Source organism: Balaenoptera borealis (genome assembly GCF_965194805.1).
Source record: "Balaenoptera borealis genome assembly, chromosome: 8".
Lineage (NCBI taxonomy): Eukaryota > Metazoa > Chordata > Mammalia > Artiodactyla > Balaenopteridae > Balaenoptera > Balaenoptera borealis.
In genome coordinates this window covers 99,603,876-99,625,985 of record NC_138865.1, presented here as the reverse complement: position 1 = coordinate 99,625,985, position 22,110 = coordinate 99,603,876, and the positions used below count along the sequence as shown (strand labels likewise).

Genomic DNA, 22,110 nt, shown 5'->3' with positions numbered 1-22,110 from the left:
CACCAGGGGCTTGGGGAGAATGGGGAGTGACTGTTTAATGATTCTGGGGATGTTTCTGTTTGGGATGATGAAAATGTTTGGAACGAGCCAGAGGTGGTGGCTCTGGAGCACTGTGAGTGTCCCAAGTATCCTGACTTGTGCAATTTAAGATGGTTAATTTTATGTTATGTGAATTTCACCTCAATAAATTATTATTTTTTAAACTGTGTATGCTTGCCCAGCTAACCTTCTGGTTCCCCTTTGACTTCTCTGACTGCCTCCTCTGTCCCATCCACATGGCTCTGTCCTGGGCACTCAGCCCTTTTCGCAGCTGCCTTCCTCCTCAGAGAGCTGGTCCATGGCGTCCCCTCTCACGTCTGTACAGGTGGTTGAGTCCCTATGAGAGATCCGGCCTTACTCACCTGAAACCCAAGACCTGTTTTAAATGGGCTCCTGGAATGATATACTTTAGTCTGAAATTGTATACTTTACTCTGAGAGTAGAATCCTCTCTACGCTTTTGCTTCCCAAACTTATTTTTCCTCCACTTTTGATGTAGGCTCAAGTGGACCTGGGCAAAGTCTATGAGTGATGGGACTTGAAAAGTTCTGACATTAGATAACTTGTACTTGCCTCCACCTGCCCAGTCCTCACTTTCCTCTGTCTGCCTGGAGTGGGCTTTGTGCTTTTACCTCTCACTTACAAGTAAAGAAGATCACCTGAATTCTTTTTGGTAACATTTACGAAACCCAGAGTGTTACTGTTGAGAACCCTCCTCATTTCCCTTATAATGAGCCTTTGCCTTTCCAAGTCCCCGGACAGATTGCCAAGGACCAAGTGCACCTGGCAAGCAGGTGGTTTAGGTGCCATTAAGATTAGGAGCATGAAGGTGCATCAAGAAGCTATGTGTGTTAATTGCACATTAATTACCTTAACTATTCTATTGCTGAAAGGACTCACAGTTCAATTTATACTCAGACCACCTTGTTAAAGGTCAAGGGCGCAATACAGCCACTACAGGAGAGAGAGATGCATCGGAAGGGGTCTGGCGCTCCCAGGCACAGGCTTCTTTGTCCTCCCAGAGCTGAGTGGTACAGGTCTCATGTCACCACCATCAGCATTCAGGAAAAGCACCTGAGAACCAGAAGCCCCAAGTCTACTTGTGGTGGGGGTTTTTTATAGTGAGAGCTGGTCCTCTAAGCACATTCCAGATACATGGCCAGCCTTAAATGTCAAAAGCCCCCAGAGTCCACCAATACCAGGTGCATATCATAAACCCAAGTATTATAACTAAGCGCTGCTGGCAGGCTAGGCTGGTCCATCCCTCCCTGAAACAACTCATGAACCTATGGGAAAAGAACATCACTTATCTTGAGTTAATGCATTCTACAGTGTCAGCTAAGGGTCACTGGCATGCTCCAGCAGCTCTGGAGATAAACATGAGGTCATTCCAGACTCGCTGAGATTAACCCAGACTAAACAACATGGCAGCCAGCAGAATCTTCTTCAGGTCAATCCATATGGCTTGCAACCAAAGTCAGAGAAACCAGTACAAGTAGAAGCAGCTGCATGACCCTGAGAGGCTCCAAAAAGACCTCCTCAGCTGCCCTTGAGTGAGATGCAGGTCATGTGACTGAGGGATGTCTGAACACTATCAGCTTATTTGTATCCGTGAGTGAGTGTTTTTGTGGCTTCATAGCGCAGGCTAAACTCCCCGTTAGTCCCCATTAAGCATGCCAACTCTGCTCCTGTGATGTGCAGGATTTGTGGAACGTGGGCATTCAAGTGATATTTGGGTAGCAAGAGAAGACATGCGTTATCCTTTATGCTAAGATACAGGGGATATCTCGATCCATCCAGAGGACTTTTCAGGACTAATGGACAGTTATTCTATGTTCATCTGTCCCGATAACTATTCTTCTTCCCACAGTTTGTGCAATTGTAAATATGGGAAGAGATAAACCAGACGCGGACTGTGTCATGAGGGAAGACGTGCAAACTTAGTCAAGTTTTAACAGCTTATTCCTTTGGACTTATTGGGTGTGGTCACAGTGGAAACGCTAAACTTACTGTTTTTTTTTAGAATTATTTTTATTTATTTATTTTGGGGCTGTGTTGTGTCTTCGTTGCTGGGCGCAGGCTTTCTCTAGTTGCTACGAGCAGGGGCTACTCTTCGTTGCCGTGCACGAGCTTCTCATTGCGGTGGCCTCTCTTGTTGCAGAGCACAGGCTCTAGGCACGCGGGCTCAGTAGTTGTGACGCACGGGCTTAGTTGCTCCTCGGCATGGGGGATCCTCCCGGACCAGGGCTCAAACCCATGTCCCCTGCGTTGGCAGGCAGAGTCCCAACCACTGCGCCACCAGGGAAGCCCCTAGAATTACTATTAATTAATCTCTAGAAGCTGGTCTGCTGTCTGTCCTAACAGCTACTGAGGAGCCAGGGAATGGGCACACCTGGGTTTTCAGTAAATGGCTTTGCTGCGTCTTACCACTTCCTAAGGCTGGACCGTGCCCGTGACAACAGGTCCTGAGGGTGACGAGGAACAGGATGGGAAGAGTTTGACTCTAAAAGAGGCTTAAAACAAACTGCCCCCGGACTTCAAAGGCTTCCCCCTTGGACTGTGCTGTGAGAGAAGAATAAACTTCTTTTTTTCAGCTGGTGAATTAATTATTGGGTCACTTTGTTGACATCTACCTGTACCCTACCGGATACAGAAACAGACACCTGGAATTGGGGTGATTCCATAAAATGTGTGAACAGTTAAGAGCCAAGGAAAACAGATGCTTCAGGCTGGAGAGCTGGAGATTATTTCTAGGATGCTCCAGAGCATTTACATAACTCAGTAGGTATTTGTGATAACTCAGAGGGCAGACCACATGCCTATGTGCTCAGGGAAGCAGTTGGGAAGAGCCAAAATTGTAGGGTGTGTTGGCTTTTAGTGACAGTAGCTACTTTTAACAGAGACTGTCCACCTCCCACTCATATCCACACACCTTTGCCACTTCAGCATACAAGCCCAATTTTCAACTGTCACAGTACCATCTCCCTCTTGATGCTGGTCTGTGCTAAAGATGGGCTCTACTAAGAGAAAGCAGAGCTGGCCCAGGACCACGACTGGAGGTTTGTTTGCTATTGAATCAAGTTGATGAGAAGGAAAGTTTGGGCGGTCAGAGTACAGGCTTTGGCGCAGAATCCTGCCTGGCTTTGAATCCTCCTCTCACCCCTGATCATATCACCCAGAGCCAGTTATTCAAACACTCTGAGTGCGAGTTTCCCCATTTGTAAAATGGAGCTGATACTAATAGCAGGTGCCTCAAAGGAGTGTTGTAAAAACGGAAGGAAATAATCCACGTCAAGTTCTCAGCACAGTGCCTGGTGCAGAGCTAGCCCTTAAGAACTATGGGCCACGCAGTTCCCTGCAAGATTAAACACAGAGCTACCACATGACCCAGAAATTCCACTCCTAGGTTGAAAGAGAATTGACAACATATGTCCACACAAAAGCTTGCCAATTCAAAGGTCTGTCAACTGATGAATGGATAAACAAAATATGGTATATCCATAAATTTGAATATCTTTCGGCAAAAATAAAGGAATGAAACACTAATGCATCCTACAAATGGAGGAATCTCAAAAATCTTATGCTAAGTGAAAGAAGCCACTTACAAAAGAAGACATATTGTATAATATCATTTATTTGAAATGTCCAGAACCGGCAAATCCATAGAGACAGAAAGCAGAGTAGTCATTGCCTGGTACTGGGGAGTGGAGGAGTAGGGGAGGGCGAGGGATTGGGAGTGATGGCTGAAAGGGTACAATATTTATTTTGAGGGTGATGAAAGTATTCTAAAATTGGTTGTGGTGATGGTTGCACAACTCTTTAAACATAGTAACAACCTTTTAATTGTACACTTTAAATGGGAGAACTTTATGGTTTATAAATTACATCGTAATAAAACTGTTTAAATAAAAAAAAACTATGGGCCATGAATGGAGGAAGCGTGCAGGTGTATGCTGCCATCTGGTGGCAACCATCAGTTTTCCACTGAAGTGTAAGCGTAAATGAAGAGCCACATTTGACCTCCATGTCTAATTGTGCAAGTGGTGTTTTCATTGTGGGTTTTTTGGAGTAGCTATATGTAGGTCTCAACAGATTCCTGGCTTGTGTGAAGAGTGGGAAACCTCCTCCTGACCCCCTATGAAGGTTCTTGGCTGGGGAAGCTGCTTTTACTTTAGAACCACTGCCACCTAGTGGCCACATTCCATACTTGCAGGCAAAGGTGAGCATCTTGAACGGAAAACATTGAAAACAGTGAGATGAACTCCACCTTCCCCGTGATCAATGAGGTGATTCTGTAGCCTTCGTGTTCATCTTGGGAAGTTCCTTCCTAAATGTCTCCTCGCAAGCTTCTAGCACCCTCTGGCTCTCCACTGATGAGAGTCAGTCTTTCTGGCATTTACTAAACATCTTATCACTTGGATAGTTTTCTCTTGCCCAAAAGAATACAAGTATATGGGTTCCCCAGTGAGAAGGAAAATTAAAAGCATCTAAGACAGTACAGGTGACCACTGGGTGGCCCTATTTAGTAGGCAGATGTGGAAACATTACCTGACCTTGTAAGAGGTTTGTCCCCACAAACCCAATGTTAAGGAAGAGCTCCCCCAATTCCAACTGAAACCATCCTAACAAACCCCATTTTAATTTGTTCTCATATACACAGAGCTTGACACATAGTCGGCACTCAGTAAGTGTTTGCTGACTGAATGCAGGGCTTTAGAAGAAGTGAAGTCTGGAGGTGTGCGGGAGAGGAGTAAATAAGTACTAGGGATGTAACATACAAATGATACATGGAATTAACAAGCTAGGGATGTAACATACAAATGATACATGGAATTAACAAGCTAAGAGTAGATCCTGAGTTCTCATCACAAGGAAAAAATAGTTTTTCTCTTTTATCTTGTATCTATAGATGATGGATGTTCAGTAAACTTACTGTGATAATCATTTCACGATGTATGTAAGTCAAATCATTACGCTGTACACCTTAAACTTATACAGTGCTATATGTCAGTTATATCTCAATAACACTGGAAGAAAATAAATAAAATAAAAAATAAAAAAATAAAGGGAGGGAACTCTGAGCACATCTATACCAACCATTCACCAAGCACTTTACACCTAACTTATTTAATTCTCATAGCAACTCCATAAGTCAGAAATCTGATCTAGAGAACGCAAATAATCAAATGTTCCACTGAAAGAGTGGTGCGTCCAAACCTGAGTCCCCTGCCTGATCCCAAAGGCTGAACGCTTGTCAGAGAGACACTCACAGTAAAAATGGAATTGCTCAGAGATACTGGGAAATTGTCTGCAACACAAACTGTACTGTATCACACATTTGGTCTTCCCAGCATCTCTTCTTCCCCTTCCTCTGTCACAGACCCTGGCAACAGGGGTGGGCACATGACCTAGGCTGGGTTTTTTTTTTGTTTTTTGTTTTTGCTATCTAGGACTAATCATGATCATCAGAAGAGATGGTCAGAATCCTGTATCTCTGATGGCCACCTGCTGTGACAGGTTCGTAAGAGCCATTCCAAGCTAAGAAGTCTCTTATTAATTCGGCTCTAGCTCCACACTTCTAGGTCCTCCTGGGCATCTTCTAGTCACAGTAGTTTTGTTCTCCACCAATTATTAAATATTCAGGAATTCTGAGAACCGGTTGTTAAACTGTTGGTATCTTCAAAGCAGCCATCATAGGAATATTTACACCACGGAAACTGACAAACACTTATCAGGACAAATGGGGGAAATGGTCATGGCTTCACCTGCCAGAAATAATTTTGTGGCGTGTTTGGCCTTTTGTCCATTCCGGCTCTTACTCCGTGTGCACCTGTTACAGGTTGGAGCACGCCTCTGGCACCCCCTTGTGGCTTTTCGTCCCTCACTTAACCTAAAAGGTTTACCATCTGGACACGCCATCAGCCTGAGCGTGCAGGCTTCCTCGAGGGCAGAGAGCTAGAGTTCCACAGAAGTAACAACAAAGCCCCTTCGCAAAGCCCCTCCCTCAGTCACCAACACTGTGCTCTGTCTCCTGGGACCAATGAGATGGGTCAGTTCATCCCCTCCAAGGACTTCTACTCATTTCACTTTGATGTTACCCCTAAGAGCTTTCTGAAGTGGGTCAGGTTGTGGAGCAAGCACATTCCTCCCCTAGTCTACCCCCTATTCTCAACCCTGGCTACACATTAGAAACACCTGAGGAGCTTCTAAAACCAACCCACGTTCTGACCCCCTTTTAGGTAAAACGACCAGAATATCTAGGGGTGAGGTCCAAGCACCAATATCTTAAAAATAAAAAAACCCACCCTGGATGATCCTGATGTGCAGTGCAGCCAGGGTTCGGAACCACTGGACAGTGGATGCTCAAATCCTGCCCTGTATTAGAGTCCTCTGGGGTGCTTTTAATTTCTATTAACACCTGGGCTCCAGCCCAGACCAATTGAATCCAAAACATAAAGCTCTCCAGGTGATGCAGATGGAGTCAGAATTGAGAAGTGCTGCTCTAGACCAAATCAGAATGACCTCTTGCTTTGCATCTCATCTTAAATTATGCAACCACGTTATTCAAACAAATTTGCCACTGAGTCCTGACATTGTTATCAGCCTACACGATAAGACCTTCTTCCGATACTCTAAAGAATCCTTTGATCTCACCCTGAAATTAAAGTCTGAACATATATACTTTCTTCTGAATCTGCTCAGCCCTGGTCAGAGGGTCCTCACTCAAGGGTCTGAGTGAAATCCTGGTCCTGCTTCACCAAGACCCACAAAGTAGTGAGTTGCTGTGCTGGGCAAACACTGCCCCCAAGAAATATTCAAAACCAGCCCAAAACCACGTGTGACTGTATCTGCAGCTTATAAATCCTGCATCAATTCCCCAAGTTTTCAAACATAAGTGGTATGCCCAGGCCCTATTCATTACTTACACTCCAGACCAGTGATTCTCAAAGCAAGGTCCTTTGGACCAGAAGCAGCATCTCCAGGAAACTAGTTAGAAAATTCTTGGGCTGCACTCCAGCCCTTCTGAATCAGAAACTCTGGGTATGGGTCCAATTCTGTGTTTAAGAAGCCCTCCAAGTGATGCAGGGGTCCTCTCAAAAGTCTGACAACAGCTCTCCTCAGAGGCAAATCACTGTTACTAGCTGAAGACCACGGCAGAGGCCGAGGCCGAGGTTGTCTAAATGAGAGGGCAGAGAAAAACTGAAGAAGGGGAAGAAAGATTTGTGATTTTACGTCTCTAGCAGACCAACAGATCCACTCCACTTGTTGCGAGCCCACCACCTGTGGACTTGGAGCAAGTCATCTGGGTAAGTCTACCATCAAGATGAACTGACAGTGAGATTACTGTATCTTGGTGGAATTTAAAAAAAAAGTCTTTATCAGGCAAATGTTCTCTGAGAGAAGGCATCTGAACGCTTGGGTAACACTTAGAAATTGCTGGTGTGGTACCTCTAGGTATTTCCCGAGGCCCCATTCTTTGCCTTAATGTCATCTTGTACATTTCAAAACTTTTGAATTCTTCCCTTTAATTCCCCATTTGTTTTCTGTCCCCCAAGCAGCCCAGTTCTGAATTTTGTGTGGGTTGTGTGCAGGGAAGGCTATAGTCACCACCCTCTTGTGACCCAAGGAGCCCATGATTAAAAGGACCAATGCTCCAAAGGAACCTCATTATTAGTCTCTTTGCCACCAATAAAACCAGGGGAGTTGATGTGGAATCTAAAAAAAAAAAAAAGAATGATACAAATGAACTCATATACAAAACAGAAACAGACCCACAGACATAGAAAACATGGCTATGGTTACCACAGGGGAAAGGGGGGAGGGATAAATTAGGAGTTTGGGATTAACATATACACACGACTATATAGAAAATAAACAACAAGGACCTACTGTATAGCACAGGGAACGCTACTCAATATTTTGTAATAATCTATGAGGGAAAAGAATCTGAAAGAAATAGAAATTATGTATAACTGAATCACTTTGCTGTATACCTGAAACTAACACAACATTGTAAATCAACTACACTTCAGTTTAAAAAAAAAAAAAAAAGGAAAAAAAAGAAAAAAACCCCAGGGGAGTTGAACTAGGGGGTAGTGGCCACAGGCCCCCTCCGGCGCCCCACTGATACTTGACATCACAGAGCGAAAGGCCTGCATACCTGTCCTCTGCTCAGAGGTTAAGGCCTCACATTGGTGGGTTTTCGGGAAGAGCCTCCTCAGTAAGAATCACCCCTAAATTCTTTCTACTCTGACTACATCAGACCCTGCGTCCCGCTCTCCTGCGTTTACAAAGCCTGAGTGCCCACCAAATCTCAGTCCTTTGTATCCTGACTCACCTAGCGCTGCCTGATGTCCCCCAGGTGTTAGCAGTGACTGATGGAAAGAGGACCAGGACGCTGAATCCACAGCCAATCACAACTCTACTGCTCCTGGTTCCTGTGGGGCACCCCTAGGACAGCAAGCTTTCTTCCTGATTAGCTGGTGAGCTGGTGGCCAAATATTGGCCTGAATGACTCCTCTCATTCCTTTCAACCTGAGGCTGTGTGGCCTCCTTGCTTCCTTTCCCTGGACTCTTCTTCTGGTTCCTTGATTCCCTCATCCCTTTGTTTTTTGCTACAGCTTTAACTGTGGTAAGATTTACATACCATAAAATGTACTCATTCCCAAGTGTACAATTCAGTGATTTTCAGTAAATGTAAAGTTGTGCAACTGTCATCATAATTCAATTTTAGCACATTTTCATCACCCCATTTGCAGTCGCTTCTGGTTCCTTTTTGGCAACAGGGATGCCTCGGTCATCTTCTCCCACCATCTCCTGGGAGAGCTGATCCCAAAGGAAAGAGCCCAGAGGGAGTTCATTCAAATAAAGAAACTTCTTTGCTGCTGCCACCAAAACCCAGCTCTCCCTCAAGATTTGAGCCCCTATCACGACCTCGGCCTCGGTCCATGAGAGCCCCTCCTCCTGGAGAGCATAGTGGGAGGAGGTCACCCAGACCCACACACATCATCAGATCTACTGGACCTTGTATGTGAAGTTGCCGATGTGCATTTTTACAGGAAGAGTGGGTAAGAGCAACACTTGAAGCAGAGTGCCCAGGTTCAAATGCAAGCGCTGCTGTTTACCAGCTCCATGGCAACCGTTTCCTGACATGTCAAATGGAAATCAAAATAGTACACCCCAGGGAATTCCCCGGCAGTCCAGTGGTCAGGACTCAGCGCTCTCACTGCCAGGGGCCCGGGTTCGATCCCTGGTTGCTGGACTAAGATCCCGCAAGCCACGTGGTGCAGCCAAAAAAATCCCACCACCCCCCCAAAAACCAAAAGGGTACACCTCATGGCGTTGTAAGAAATAGATTACATTTGTGGAAATCATGGCAAGTGCCTGTCACATTCTCAGTGCTTCACAAATGTTATCCGTTATTGTTAGAGTTTGATCCAGTTTTCAAAGGGGCCTGTCACCCCACCTCACCCCTTCCCATCAAAATTCAGAACTCTCACCAGAGAGAGATTGGAAGATGATGCCACATGGAAGAACAGGAGAATACGGTTGGAAAGCCTGGGAGGTGTGGGGTGAGGGAAGATTGGAAGAAGTCCTGTAAGTGGGGAGAGATGGAGAAAGAGGCAGCTGGAAAGGAGACCCTAGGAAGAGAGACGGGCGAGCGGGTGGTAAGGAAGAGCAGGAAACTGAAGGTCCGGGCGCAAGTTGAGATGTGGGACGGAGTGGAGCGGCTGGAGACCGCAGGGTTGGGGGGAAGAAGTGGAGGGAGGGCAGGAGAAGTCGGGGAGGAAGCTTTCTGATTCATCTGTGGTCTCAGATGCTCTGTAAAGTCCGAAATTCTCTATTCCTCAGAGGAGAGCCAAATACAGGTGCTGGGAATGGAATGAATAATAAAAATTAGAGCCTAAGAGCCACGTGCAAAGCTTGAGCTTTACTGTTTGTCCTACCGTTTGCCCCACCATCTCTTTGACCTTGGAGTCTACCTACCTCAAGAGGCATGTGTATCATTTCTGTGGGTCCTGTCGGAGTTTCCAGGTCTAGCCGCGGCAGCTGGAGACAACATGGCCAAAGGAGGCATTGGGCACAGTCTGTCAAAGGTCTGCCCCGCCAGCTAGTACTGCTTTCTTGGTTCCAAATACGCAAGAAGCAGATGTCGCCCCATGGAATCAGAGGCGAGAGCGCTGGCATGCTACCCTTGGGCTGCTCGGTCCTCCAACCTCCCCCGACAGTCAAACAAGGGGCCCCTCATTTATAAAAGCACAACACACACTGGATTTTAATGAGAAAATAATTGTATACTTGCATTGAATGCCTCACAATCACTATAAAACCGAAGCAGGATAATAACATTGAAGTGGTTAACATACACAGGAGAGCCAGATACAGAGTATCATTTTCAAACACAGTATTGCTGCTTTTTGCCCCCTCCTCCAAAAAAGAAAAAAAAAAAAGTCATTTGGGTAAAGAGGAACACAAAATCAAAGTTGGCAGCTCACTCACTGAATGCTTAAAATTCAGGAAATTGGTTCTGTTACTACAACTGGATATAGTCACCATCTCTAAACACGTAGGCTATGTTTTTTCAATACATAGTTTAATTACATCCATTCTTTAGTTGGAAAAATGTTTAATTATTTGTCTTCTGAGACAAGAGTCAACACTGTCTTAGTGTTCCTCGTTATGCCTTGTGTGTGTGTGTGTGTGTGTGTGTTGTGTATATATGTGGACACTGATCTATATACTGCTTATATGTCACTGTAGGGTGGGCGGCATGCATGAGTGTAAAGAGGCAAGGAAACTGCATGTGTCATTCACGTAGGACACAGCCCAGCCTCCTGCCACTGACAGACCCTGTTCCCATAATTTCTGGATGAGAAAGCCAAGGAATGTCAGTAATCAGTTCCAGAGGAAAGTGAACATCTATCAACACTGCGGAATGGAATACTTTCAGGAAAACTTTTAACATCTACAGAATCTAAACCTCTGTTCTAGCTGAGATTAACAAGCTTGTGTGCTATTTGGGGGCAGGGATGAGTATCAGAGGCCAATTTTTGGACAAGCCTCTTCTTCTCGATGGATTAGGCATGGATGACCTTCCGCCAGGGGTCTGCTGCATCTTCACAAAGTTAAAAGGGTTCATTTGGGATCCCAGAGCCTAGCACAGTGCTATGTACAAAGCCATGGCCCAATGTTTCTTAAATGAGTAAAAAACTCAAGAGCGCAGAGAAAATCTGGCTCCGCCAAGGGAACTTTAATTTACATTTTAACAGGATGATACGTGAGTGGAACAAGGAAATGGGCAGCAGTCATCAGAAGGCAGCAGAAGGGAACAAGCAAATGATGGAGATGTAGGGGCCACAGTTAAAACGGTTTTGTGACTGTGAGAGAGTCACGGAAACGCTGCATTTGTTGCCTATCCAAAGTGCGAACCAAAGGATCCCGACTCTATAACTCTACATAATAAGTATGTCTGGGTCAATCAACTGCAGTCAAAGACCAACTTATCTGCCTCTAAAGCGATTCCAGGAATTGTGTGGCCTCCTAAGCTTTCTTTTCAGCTGCCCATTCTCTTCTCAAATGTAGTTTTAAGGTGGGTACACAGTTTCCTTCAAAACAGGACCAAAAACTTCAGGCAAGTCCTGAGGACTGTTTCCTCTTGCGAAAGATGGGGAGTTCATCTGTATCAAGTCTATGGTCACTACCAGATCCAGAGTCAGTCCAGAAATCATGAAGCATGTTTCACTTTTTGTGCAACCCACAGAACCATTCTCTTCTCCAGGCATCCTAGCAGCTCCTGCATCCCTGGGCCACACGATGCTGCTGACGCATCTGTTTTCATTCCCGTGCCCGTCTTGGGAACGCTGGAAATCCTCAGACAAAGCACCCTTCCTTCCTGGGTGCCCCCATTTCACCTGTCAGGACTCCTCATCTCATTTTCCTGGGAATGTCTGTCTCCATGCCAGCCTCTCCCACCTGAAAATAAATTCCTAACAGCAGGGATCTTATTTGTTTCATATCCCCAGCGTCTAGCACATTTTGTTGACTATTCGTTCAGAATGTTCAGGAGCATGAACCATATAAGGATGGCGCCAATTATCCATCTGTAGAATTTGGCTTCAAATTGCAGGTTCCCTTGGCAGTTTCAAAGGATCCTTGTAAGTTATCAGAGAGTTCCATTTTTTACTTTGTGTCCACCACCTGTTTATGAATAAACTTTCCCCTAACGTTGACACACTAGTCTAATAAAAGAAGCAAAGATAATGTGCATGACATCTACATACAAATTTGGTGGAACTGCTACTTGTCAGAACAACACATTAGCGCTTATGACATAAAGACATAAAAACAAAAATGAATTTTAGTGAGGTCTGACTTACTTATTGCTTTTTTTAAAACCACAGTTTTAAAACAAGGGACGGAAAAAAAGAAGGCTGGTCAGTTTTTTTCTCATGGCCAGAACTGAAAAATTTCTCATCCAGAAATTGAGGGCATTCAATGATTGAATACCCTTATCATATTGCTTTAAATGACAGAAAGAGTAAAGCTGGCATCCTTTAGCGTATACTAAGCGTGAATACAAAGCATGAGAATAAATACGATACTTTCCTAAATGTCAAATTACAAAACTGCTCAAAACTTTGCCATGTGACTCATGCAAATACCATGTTAGGTCAATTTAATATTACAAATACTGCAACAGCTCGGAGCCTCTATATCCTTTTCATAAAAAAGAAATTCTCACTCACTCCTGACGCTGGCAAACAGCTTTGGAGGAAATAAGTGAACACCCTTGTCCCATGATCATTCTGGAATTTTAATTCTCACACACACACACCCTTACTCATGAGCACACATGCGCTTTGCACACATACACAAAGGCATGTGTACACACACACACACGCACGCACACCACCTTTAGGATTTGTAGCTGAACCTAAGCCTGCACTTAAGTTTCTATTCTATATTTTTCTCTGTCTCATCCTGAAAAATACTGGTTGCTCAGAAAAAATAATATCTCTAACTTCCTTATTTTCCCACACTTTCTCCCTCCCTTCTTCTCTCTCTACCTTTCGTGAGCTTTCTTTACTGTTTCCTTCTGATTGATCCAAAATATCATTCTTCCTACTCCCCTGAAGGTCCACTTTACATATAAAATATAGTTATAAACACCTCTTTATTTCTCATCATCTACCTCTCTAAGGCAGAGTTCGCCCTTTTTTCAATTATTACCACTCTAAAAATACCCCTCCCCTCTTGAACCAAGCTGTTCAATGTGTATAGGTTTTATACATGGATATATTCCCCCATCCCATCATAAAAATAGTTGTTGCCCACTAAATATAGTTTTCATATAAAGAAACAGAATTGTGAAAATGTGTTCTCATAAACTGCAGCTCAGTCAATATCATAAGCAGACAAGATCCTAAAGCTAAAATAATCCATTTGGTTTGGCTTTCTCCCCCCTTCCTCAACCTCCTAATGCAGAACAGGTTGTGTTTGCAACATGAAGAAATCTTGTCTTCAAAATATGGATTGCGATCCTTAATTGCTCCCAATTCAAAACAATTAAACGGAAGAGGCATGGAACCATAGTTGCCTCTTCTGGGCAAATAGAGAGAGAAGCGTTATTTTATAGCTGCTGGAGTAAATGGGGTTAGTCCAACACCTCTGATGCTATGATGGGTGGAGACCGGTGCAGGCACAGGGAAATATCCTCTGCTGGGTGGATGGCACCAGCTCTGTGGCTTCTCCAAATGGCCACATTACCACTGTTTGCCTCATCACCCAGACAGGCTAGTCTTGGTTCTGCCTGTAGCAACCATGTCAATTTGCTTGTAACCTCTTTGTCCTTTTGGATCAACTGTGGTCCTAACCCAGGGGATTCTTTGAGTTACAAAAAAAAAATCCTTTCTCTTTTGACTCCCGGGAGTTCGTGTTTGATGGGTGGGCTTCTTTTTTCACTTGATTTTTCATCATTGTACATTGCAACTTCTGGTCTGCATAAGGATTGCTGAGTTTGTTTGCACTTTAATAAATATTCTATTAAAATGCTTTGATGTGTTGATTTCTTGGTTTCTTGGGAACCCAAGCACCAAAGAAGCTTCCTGGGTGGAAGGAAGTTGATTATTCATTGTCCTCTTCCTCTTGGTTGGCATAGATCCCCGCCTCCCAGCGCAAGGCCAATGCGCTCTTTCTTCGATTAACCCGTGTGGCCTCAAGGACCTGAAGAGAGAGGGAAAAAAATTATGCAGAGTTCATGATTGTTCATTATGAACACAAACCAGCTTCTCTGTTTCCTTCCTCCTTTCCCTCTCCCAACAGCATCTAATGAGGGGGAAAGTGGTAAAGCGTCTGGTACGGCTGGGAGGTAGGAGAGATGTGAAAGTAAAGGTGGCGGGATGGGAGGTTCTGGGTAGCATTCACCTCAGAGCCAAAGTTCACTTGCTATTTGACCCATCGTTTTCAGTACAGAGAGATTTAATTTTCCTGAAGTGTTCTGCAAGTTTCGTTGAACTAGACCTGACTCTGCATCAAGTTTTTAGATAACGAAGTGCATCGCTCCATGCTACCGATCAGCGCAGTCTGATGGCAGTGATCTGTATCTGCGCTATCCAATATGGCAGCCACGAGCCACACATGGCTATTGAGCATTTGAAATATGGCTAGTGTGACTGAGAAACTAAATATCTGATTTTAATTAATTTTAATTTCAATAGCTTCATGGAAATAGTGACTACCATACTGGACAGCACAGCTATGGACAGTCTTGGTCTCTTCATAAACAAGCAGACGGGAAAGTAATTCCAAACAACTGAACCAGTGTGAATTCATTCCACCAAGCTTTGTGGACCTACATAAACTGTGATCATATTTATACCACAAAAATCTACTTTGGTATAATTACGCTTGAAAGAGGAATTAAGTGAAAAGAAAAAGAGCTTCTCAGGCCACTAAAAAAATGGAATCTGAGCATTTTGATGTAACTTCAGGGCCACAGGTGCTAGTAAAGGAAGAGAAAGGTGACAACATCAAGGACAAATAGGCTCACCACCATCGGCGTGAGGCCACCCTCCCTCCGGCTCCCCAGAAGAGTCTGTGGACCCCAGGGGGGATCCTTCGCCAGTCTGCTCCAGCTTGAGTTTGGTCCAGATGACATCCAGATGAATGACATTTAGGTTGCCAACGCAGGAGAAATGGCTCAATTTCATGATACTGCACCGAAAGCAAGCCCCTGCATGCCAACCAGTTAAATGACTGTGGCATTAGCTTAGGATGTGCAGTTTCTGAATTTAAAGTCTAGCAGAGCCAACACTGGTTGGTTATCCAACCAATAGGTGATGAAGTCTTTGCTTATTCTGAGAACAATCATTCTGGCAAGGGACAGAGATGCTGGCAACTCCAGAGAAGCAAGGAGAGGCAGGTTTACTGGCAGTGATGGGAGCCCAGACATAAGCAAATTCTGGTCAGATTAAAGGTCTGGGAGGGAGCAGGCCATCTCAACTTGCTTCTCTGCACCTCTGACAAATGCATGGACTTCCCAGAGCTGCAGTGTCTTTGCTCCAGGAAGGCTTCCCCAGTCCTCCTAGCAGGGACGGCTTTGACCGGATGTGTAGGACACAACTCAAGTCATGTCTCCTGAAGGAATGTTCACCGGGAAGCACGTAAGCCATGCCCTAAAGTGTTGGTGTGTAAACATATCATGGTCACCTAGTCAACATCTAAGAATAAGAAATCAGTAGGAGGAAAGCACGTCTCCAAGTCTGGTAGAGTTAAACAGTGGAATCTTCTGGTCAAGGCCTGGTAACATGGTACTGGAAGGCAGTGAGGAACTGGAATTGCAAGTCCTGAGCTTTGTTTCCAGCTCTGTGCCTGGAACATGTGCTGTCGTTCATGGCATCTTGAGTCTCAACTTCCTTTATCTGTAAAACGGACACAACACCTGCCCTATTTCACAGGCTCTCTCAGGAAGCTATGCAGCCTCTGAAGTCCAGGCAGGTCTAAGTTTAAATCCTAGTAACTATGGGACCTTGGGAAAGTTTATTACCCTGTGCCTCAGTTTCCTTATATGTAAAAAGGGAATAATAAAAACTACAGTACCGAGGTGGTCTAAGGAATAAATGAGGCAAAGAATTTACCAAAGTTTCCAGGGCATAGCAAATTCTTAAACAATAACTACGTATTTCTCTCATCATGTGAAAGGGCTTTATAAGCAATCAAGTGGTATTCAAACATAAGACGTTTTGACAAGGAGCTCCACATTGTGTAAAACAGTCATATGTTTGCCTTGCAGACTGTACATACAAACTGAAAGGTTTACATAAGAGCTAAAAATAAATCTAAGGTTCTGAAAAAAATAGTCCCCATCAATTTCAGATGTCCCTTGTCTTGTATTTGGGCCCTATTTTAATTCTCAATCATATTGAAAAAATTTAATTTACTCTGTTCTTTGGGAACCCATTTCAATCCATCTGTCCATCCATCTTATAGCTATTTATTGGGTTCCTACCAAGTGTCGGGCACAGTGCTTCATGTTCAGGATAGAACAGTTTCTTCCCTCCTCCAACTGACCTTTTGAAGATTCAAAAAGCCAAGCCCTCGGGGAAGGTATGTGAATGAGCATTTATTCCACAATTAATTCAGAGTACTGTGTGTGAGAGTGAGTGTGTGTGTGTGTGTGTGTGTGTGTGTGTAAAGCTCTAGCAAATCTAGAACTTTTGTTCTAGATTTCTACATATTAACTTTATTTCCTAAAGTCCACTCCTTTTCTTTCTGGGTTAAAAAAAAGCACTTGCCTCTGGGGCTCTGGTAATAGTAAACACTTACATACCAGGAATCATGAACCAGCTACGGTTTTAATCCTCACTACTGTTCTATGGGATTCATACTATGCATTTCACATATGAAGAAGCTGAAGCACAGAGAGGTTTCAATAATCTGACTAACATCAGTTAGAAGGAGGAAGAGCTAACATCTGAACCCAGAACTCTGGGTGCAGAGTCGATGCTCTGGGCCAGCATGTTCCACGGCTGCTCAGTGGCTGGGGGGAGTATGGAGGAAGAAGCATCAGAAAGGGCAATAAATACTCTCCATAGGAATGGAGAGAGAAAAACATTAAAAAAAAAAATAGACCTGATTTAAGGTTTTATCATTTTCACAAATTAATTCAGATTTAGGTCTGGTGGGAGAAAAAGAAAATCAATTCTCTTTGAACAATCCTCTAGTATTAATTTTTCTCTCCGATGCTTAGGGAATTCAAGTGAATCACTTCAGTTTGAGCAGCAATCAACCTAGATAATTTTATTTGGGGATATTAAACAAAAGACAGATATGTTAAATAATATTTATATTAATATTTTATCCCTCATATCTTCCACTGAAGGCAGACAGGGCCCAGTCTTATCTTCCTTGGATGTATTTGACCAGATTTTCTTCAATCTTATGTTGACTCCAAGGGGATGTGGGCTTAGGGTCTAATTCTTAAACCAGCATTTCCTCACTGAGAACCACAATTAGACACTGAGGAAGGTCCATGTAATGATATTTTCAATATTCATTTTACACTTTGTGAAACAAAACTACTGATAATCATCAGCTCACGTCTATAGTTAACCATAATTATTTTGCTAAATATGGAGATGTAAAATATATATTGTGCTATAGATTAGCACAGCCAGTTTGAAGAGTAGTTTGCAATAGGTAGTGAATGTGAGGATGTGTAAGCCCTATAACCAGTACTTTTACCCCTAGATATATTTAGAGACTTTCTTCCATAGGTCACACAAAGAGCTGTGTAAAATAACATTCATTGACTCATTGTTTGTACTGGCAAAGAAAAGATACAACCTACATTTCCATCACTGGAAGAATGAATAAATAGATATGTATTCATTCAATGGAATACTATATACGGCAATTATAATGAGTGAACTAGAGCCATAAGTATCAACATGGACCCATCTAAAAATGATGCAGACAGAATAAAGAGTACAGGATACTACAACATGATATATTTATAGAAAGTTCTAAAACATGCAAAACCATTAGATATAATTTATGTACATAGACATATGTAGTATAAGGATAAAAACATGCATGGAAACAATCAACACCAAACTCCAGAAAAATTCCCTCTCAAGAGAGAAAGAAATGGGAGCTGGGAGAAGTAACAAGAGGGCTTGAATGGTATTTGCAATATTAATTTCTTTTTAAAATATTAAGCAAATATTATGAAATGATAAGAATGCACAAAGCTGGCTAGGGGGCTTTATTATTTTACTCTGCCATAGCCTTGACACATTGGAATGCCAGCCCCATGGCATCAGGGACATTGTTCAGGTGACTGCTGTCTCCTCAGAACCCAGAAAGTGCCCGATGTGTAGTAGGATCTCGATAAATTGTTAACCAGGTGAATGAATAAATGATTCTCTACAATTCTCTATATTTACAATAATTCTTTTAAAATAAAAATAATACAATGCTCTAGAAATAAAAAATATAAAAGCCAGTATGCTTTCTCATAGTATATAAATAAGTCAATATATATGTGGAAAAAATGGGAAAAATAAAAAATATTGTGCTTTTTCATAGCACAGGTTTGTGAAATCTGTGTAAAGGGAAGTTGTAGGGGAAAGGAGGAGGCTTGGGGGGAAATCCAATGCTTAAAGAAGCTTCCAAACCAAAAATACAGGTTTAAAGATGGAGGGGAGGGGGAACTGAGTTGGTTCACAGTAGGAATAAGTTACCCTAAAGTGATGGCATGGAGCTCTCTGGGTTTGTGTTAAGGTAAACAAAGGACTGATCCGAACCGACAGCCCAGTCCTCTTGAGCTGCATGATTTTCTAACCAGACCAGAGTAGATTTGCTATCAGCGCCTGAAGAAAGAAACAAACAAAAACCCAAATAGCCCACTGGTTGTACCCTCTAGTCCAAACATCTTCCAGATCCATGAGCAGGACAGAATCTTCTCCAACCCAGAGCACAGCACAGCAAAGCACAGCCACGTGTACCACTGTTGCATGGACGCTAACATTTCAAGGCAATCACCCCATTCAGAAAAGGCAGGGAGAAAAACCCATGAGGAAATGGCAAACCACGACAACATGCACCTGGGTCAGGCATGCAAGAAGACCAAGACAAACAAGTGGAAAAGTACCTCGGAAGTCACCTTGCAAGACAGTAACTTAGAGGTGTACTGGCAGAGAGGGAAAAACCAGGGTTAGTACATGGCAGAGACACACTCACAAAACACCCCCCAGCTGGGAACTGGCATCGCGCCGGTGAGGGGGGGAGGGGACACAAGAGGGGAAGTAACATCAGGAGACCAGGACACACCCACACCAAGACTTGCTTCATCTGATATTCGTTTATTTAAAAGTCTGTATCTTTTGCAGCAAGTAGATACCCTATTATTCCTTCATAAAAATATCAGATAAGCCATACTTTGTTAATTCAAGATTTGTTGCTTCCATCTTCTGTGCTTTGAATTAACAAGATTCTTTCCGCCCGGGTTGTATGCAACCAGCTGCCCACCAGCAAGATCCTTAAGGGTCATTTTGGATTCGTTAGAATCTATTGCCATCTGTGGACAAACAGCCCTTCCCCTGCCTGTAGGCGTCTCTGAACCCCAAAGTAGTCTTGTAGCCTGTTGTCCCACGAAAAGAAGACCCTAACCACAGACAGGGGATGGTTTGAATGCGAGGTTTGCAGAGGCAGATTCTCTGAAGCTGATCTAAGGATGGCACTGCCAAGGGAGACCAAGCAGCCTCCCTCATCACTACCTTGGGGGTCCTAAGTAAGTTCCTGAAAGTGGAGTGATTAAGTAGGAACTAAAATTATCCTTTAGTTCCTATAAAGGAAACTAAAAGTCACTACAAGAAAAGCTCAGAGAAAATATGCCCGGCTGTGGGTAATGAGTGAGAAGGACTGACTTTGGACAGCCTCCTCCAGAATAGTGGTCATGACCTTGCATTTACACTGCCGGACTTTAGAGGCACTGATTGGTTTCTGGCATGGTGACCACAGACTGGATAGGGGCGATCATATGTCTGTGATCACTGACTGCTTCTTGGGTATTGCACTTAAAAATCACAGCTCTGTAATGATCAGACTGATGACCGGGGGCTGATAAATGTGGAGCGCTCCTCTCCTCTGCACCTTCCCAGGGCATGTGGGAGAACCCGAGGGAGCTGGGGGCACAAAGCATCACTGATGTTGGCTGAGCTTCCCATACAGCCTGCGGTGGCGGGGGTGGGCACTGGAGCCAGACGGGCTTCCTCCACCCACCCAGTGAGAGTGGGGCTAGAACTCCCAAAGGGTGTCCTGGTCTAGAAGGAAGTGTGTGCCAGGAATTCTTGGAAAAGCAGTGACTGCCAGCCCCCAGCTTGGACTTAACCCAGGAACCAAAGAGGCCTTCTTTTATTCCAAGACAGGCAGGGAAGGCTGAAAGCCCTCTCAGTAACTATTCTGGGGGCAAAAGAGAAAGAAAGAGAACACAGGAAAAACCCACCTAGATTCTGTGCGAGGAGGAAGGATGGGGCTCAATGTCCAGGAGGCTGTAATCTGGACTCAGCCCAGCATCCCTTCAACTGAGAAAGGGAAAGCAAATCTACCAAACAAGTTCAAGAGCACCACTGACTCAAGAACTCATTGTCTTCTGAGGCTCAGGTCAGGTTGGGGCGGGGGAAACTGGCCAGAAAAACAGTGTTGCCTCAGTATCCTTTCTTTGCAAGGTACCAAGAAACCCTACAGGAAACTATGATTCATCAGGCCATTATGAGTTGCATGACTGACCAGAGATGGCAGCAGGCCCAGATAAGGGGACATTTCCACTTAAGATAACATTTCCAGATAAAAGAAACCTACACTAAGAGCAGGACGGTTGCATCTGGGTGGGCAGTGTGTGTGTTGCACAAAAACACCAGGCTGGGGGAATGGATGGGGTTGAAGCTCAGACCCCCGACTCCCCTCACTGACCGTGTAGCTGGTGCAGGACTGCATCCACACGGAGTTCTGAAAAAGGGTGCCTTTTGCTAATTCTCACAAAGGCCCTGTATAGGCTGGGATACAGCCCAGGGTAAGGCGTGTGGGTGGAGGTTAGCAATCCTCCTACCCCCAGGTTAGCCAAGGGGTCCCTTAAGAGGTAGAGCCTGGCTCAGCCTGCAGCATGGAGACACTCATCAGTGACCACACCATGCAGAACAAGGAAGCCAGCCCCGGCGGATGAAGACTGTCGCTACTCAAGGGTTATCCTGCTCAAGGCCTGAGCTGGGAACAAGAATGGCCGTTTGGGGGTAACCTTTTCAGAAAAGGGGCTTTTTCTGGTTCCTTGTCATTGACTTTGTCACCAACTGCAAAAGGAAGCACAACATCCACAGCTGACTTCATATGACTACTATAGTGACTCCTGGGCAGATATTCCCAGAGAGAGATTCATGATTTAATGTTCCATCTTCCGTCATTCTCTGAGCCCTCACTTGGCTTTCAGCAGGAGAGAGGCCAGCTAAGAACGTGAAAAAAACCACTAAATACTGTGCGGTTGTCCCCACCCCACCTCCTGGCAGGGACCCCGTGAGCCAGAGGCCTCCCTCCTGTCCTGCAGGTGATATTTTATCGAGTGGGAAAGTGGAAGGGTCCTAAACTGGGGACAGGACACTCCAGACACCATCACTGCTCTGGGGCGGAGGCATGCTGTACCTGTTCTGATGGTGAGGATCGGTTTTCTTTCCCAGACAGGTTGGTGAAAGCTACTCATGGAAACTGCGGGCACAGCTTCATTTGCCTTCCCTCTCTTTCTCCTTCTCTCCTTCACGCTCACTGACGTCATTGTACCCAGCGCATCACTATGCATACATCCCAATTACCGCACGTTGTTTTGAAGTCTACCTTCTCCTTGGGAAGTACAGCAAATAAGAATGCCTCTCATTCAATTCAGAAAGAGCTTGCTGCTTCCTATGGGTGAACACGTGGTTGGGTCCTGATCACGCGTGAGGGACTCATAAATGCTGCCAACTGACTTTTTGGAAGGAATATTGGCAGGTGGAAGTGCCGGGTGACACTGGACCCAGGTGGGCCA

The 22,110-nt window shown here is 44.4% G+C and overlaps 1 protein-coding gene across 10 annotated transcripts in view; it reads right to left on the bottom strand.

The window, feature by feature from the left end:
* Window positions 1-10,312: 10,312 nt before the first annotated feature.
* The window catches only part of PALM2AKAP2 (PALM2 and AKAP2 fusion), a 508,788-nt gene continuing 496,990 nt past the window's right edge, over window positions 10,313-22,110 (bottom strand). For all 10 annotated transcript variants that reach the window (XM_082403766.1, XM_082403764.1, XM_082403768.1 and 7 more), the window contains one exon: window positions 10,313-14,261. In XM_082403766.1, coding sequence (XP_082259892.1) covers window positions 14,163-14,261 — 99 coding nt within the window. In that variant the 3' untranslated portion in view covers window positions 10,313-14,162. The remainder of the gene's footprint in view (window positions 14,262-22,110) is intronic.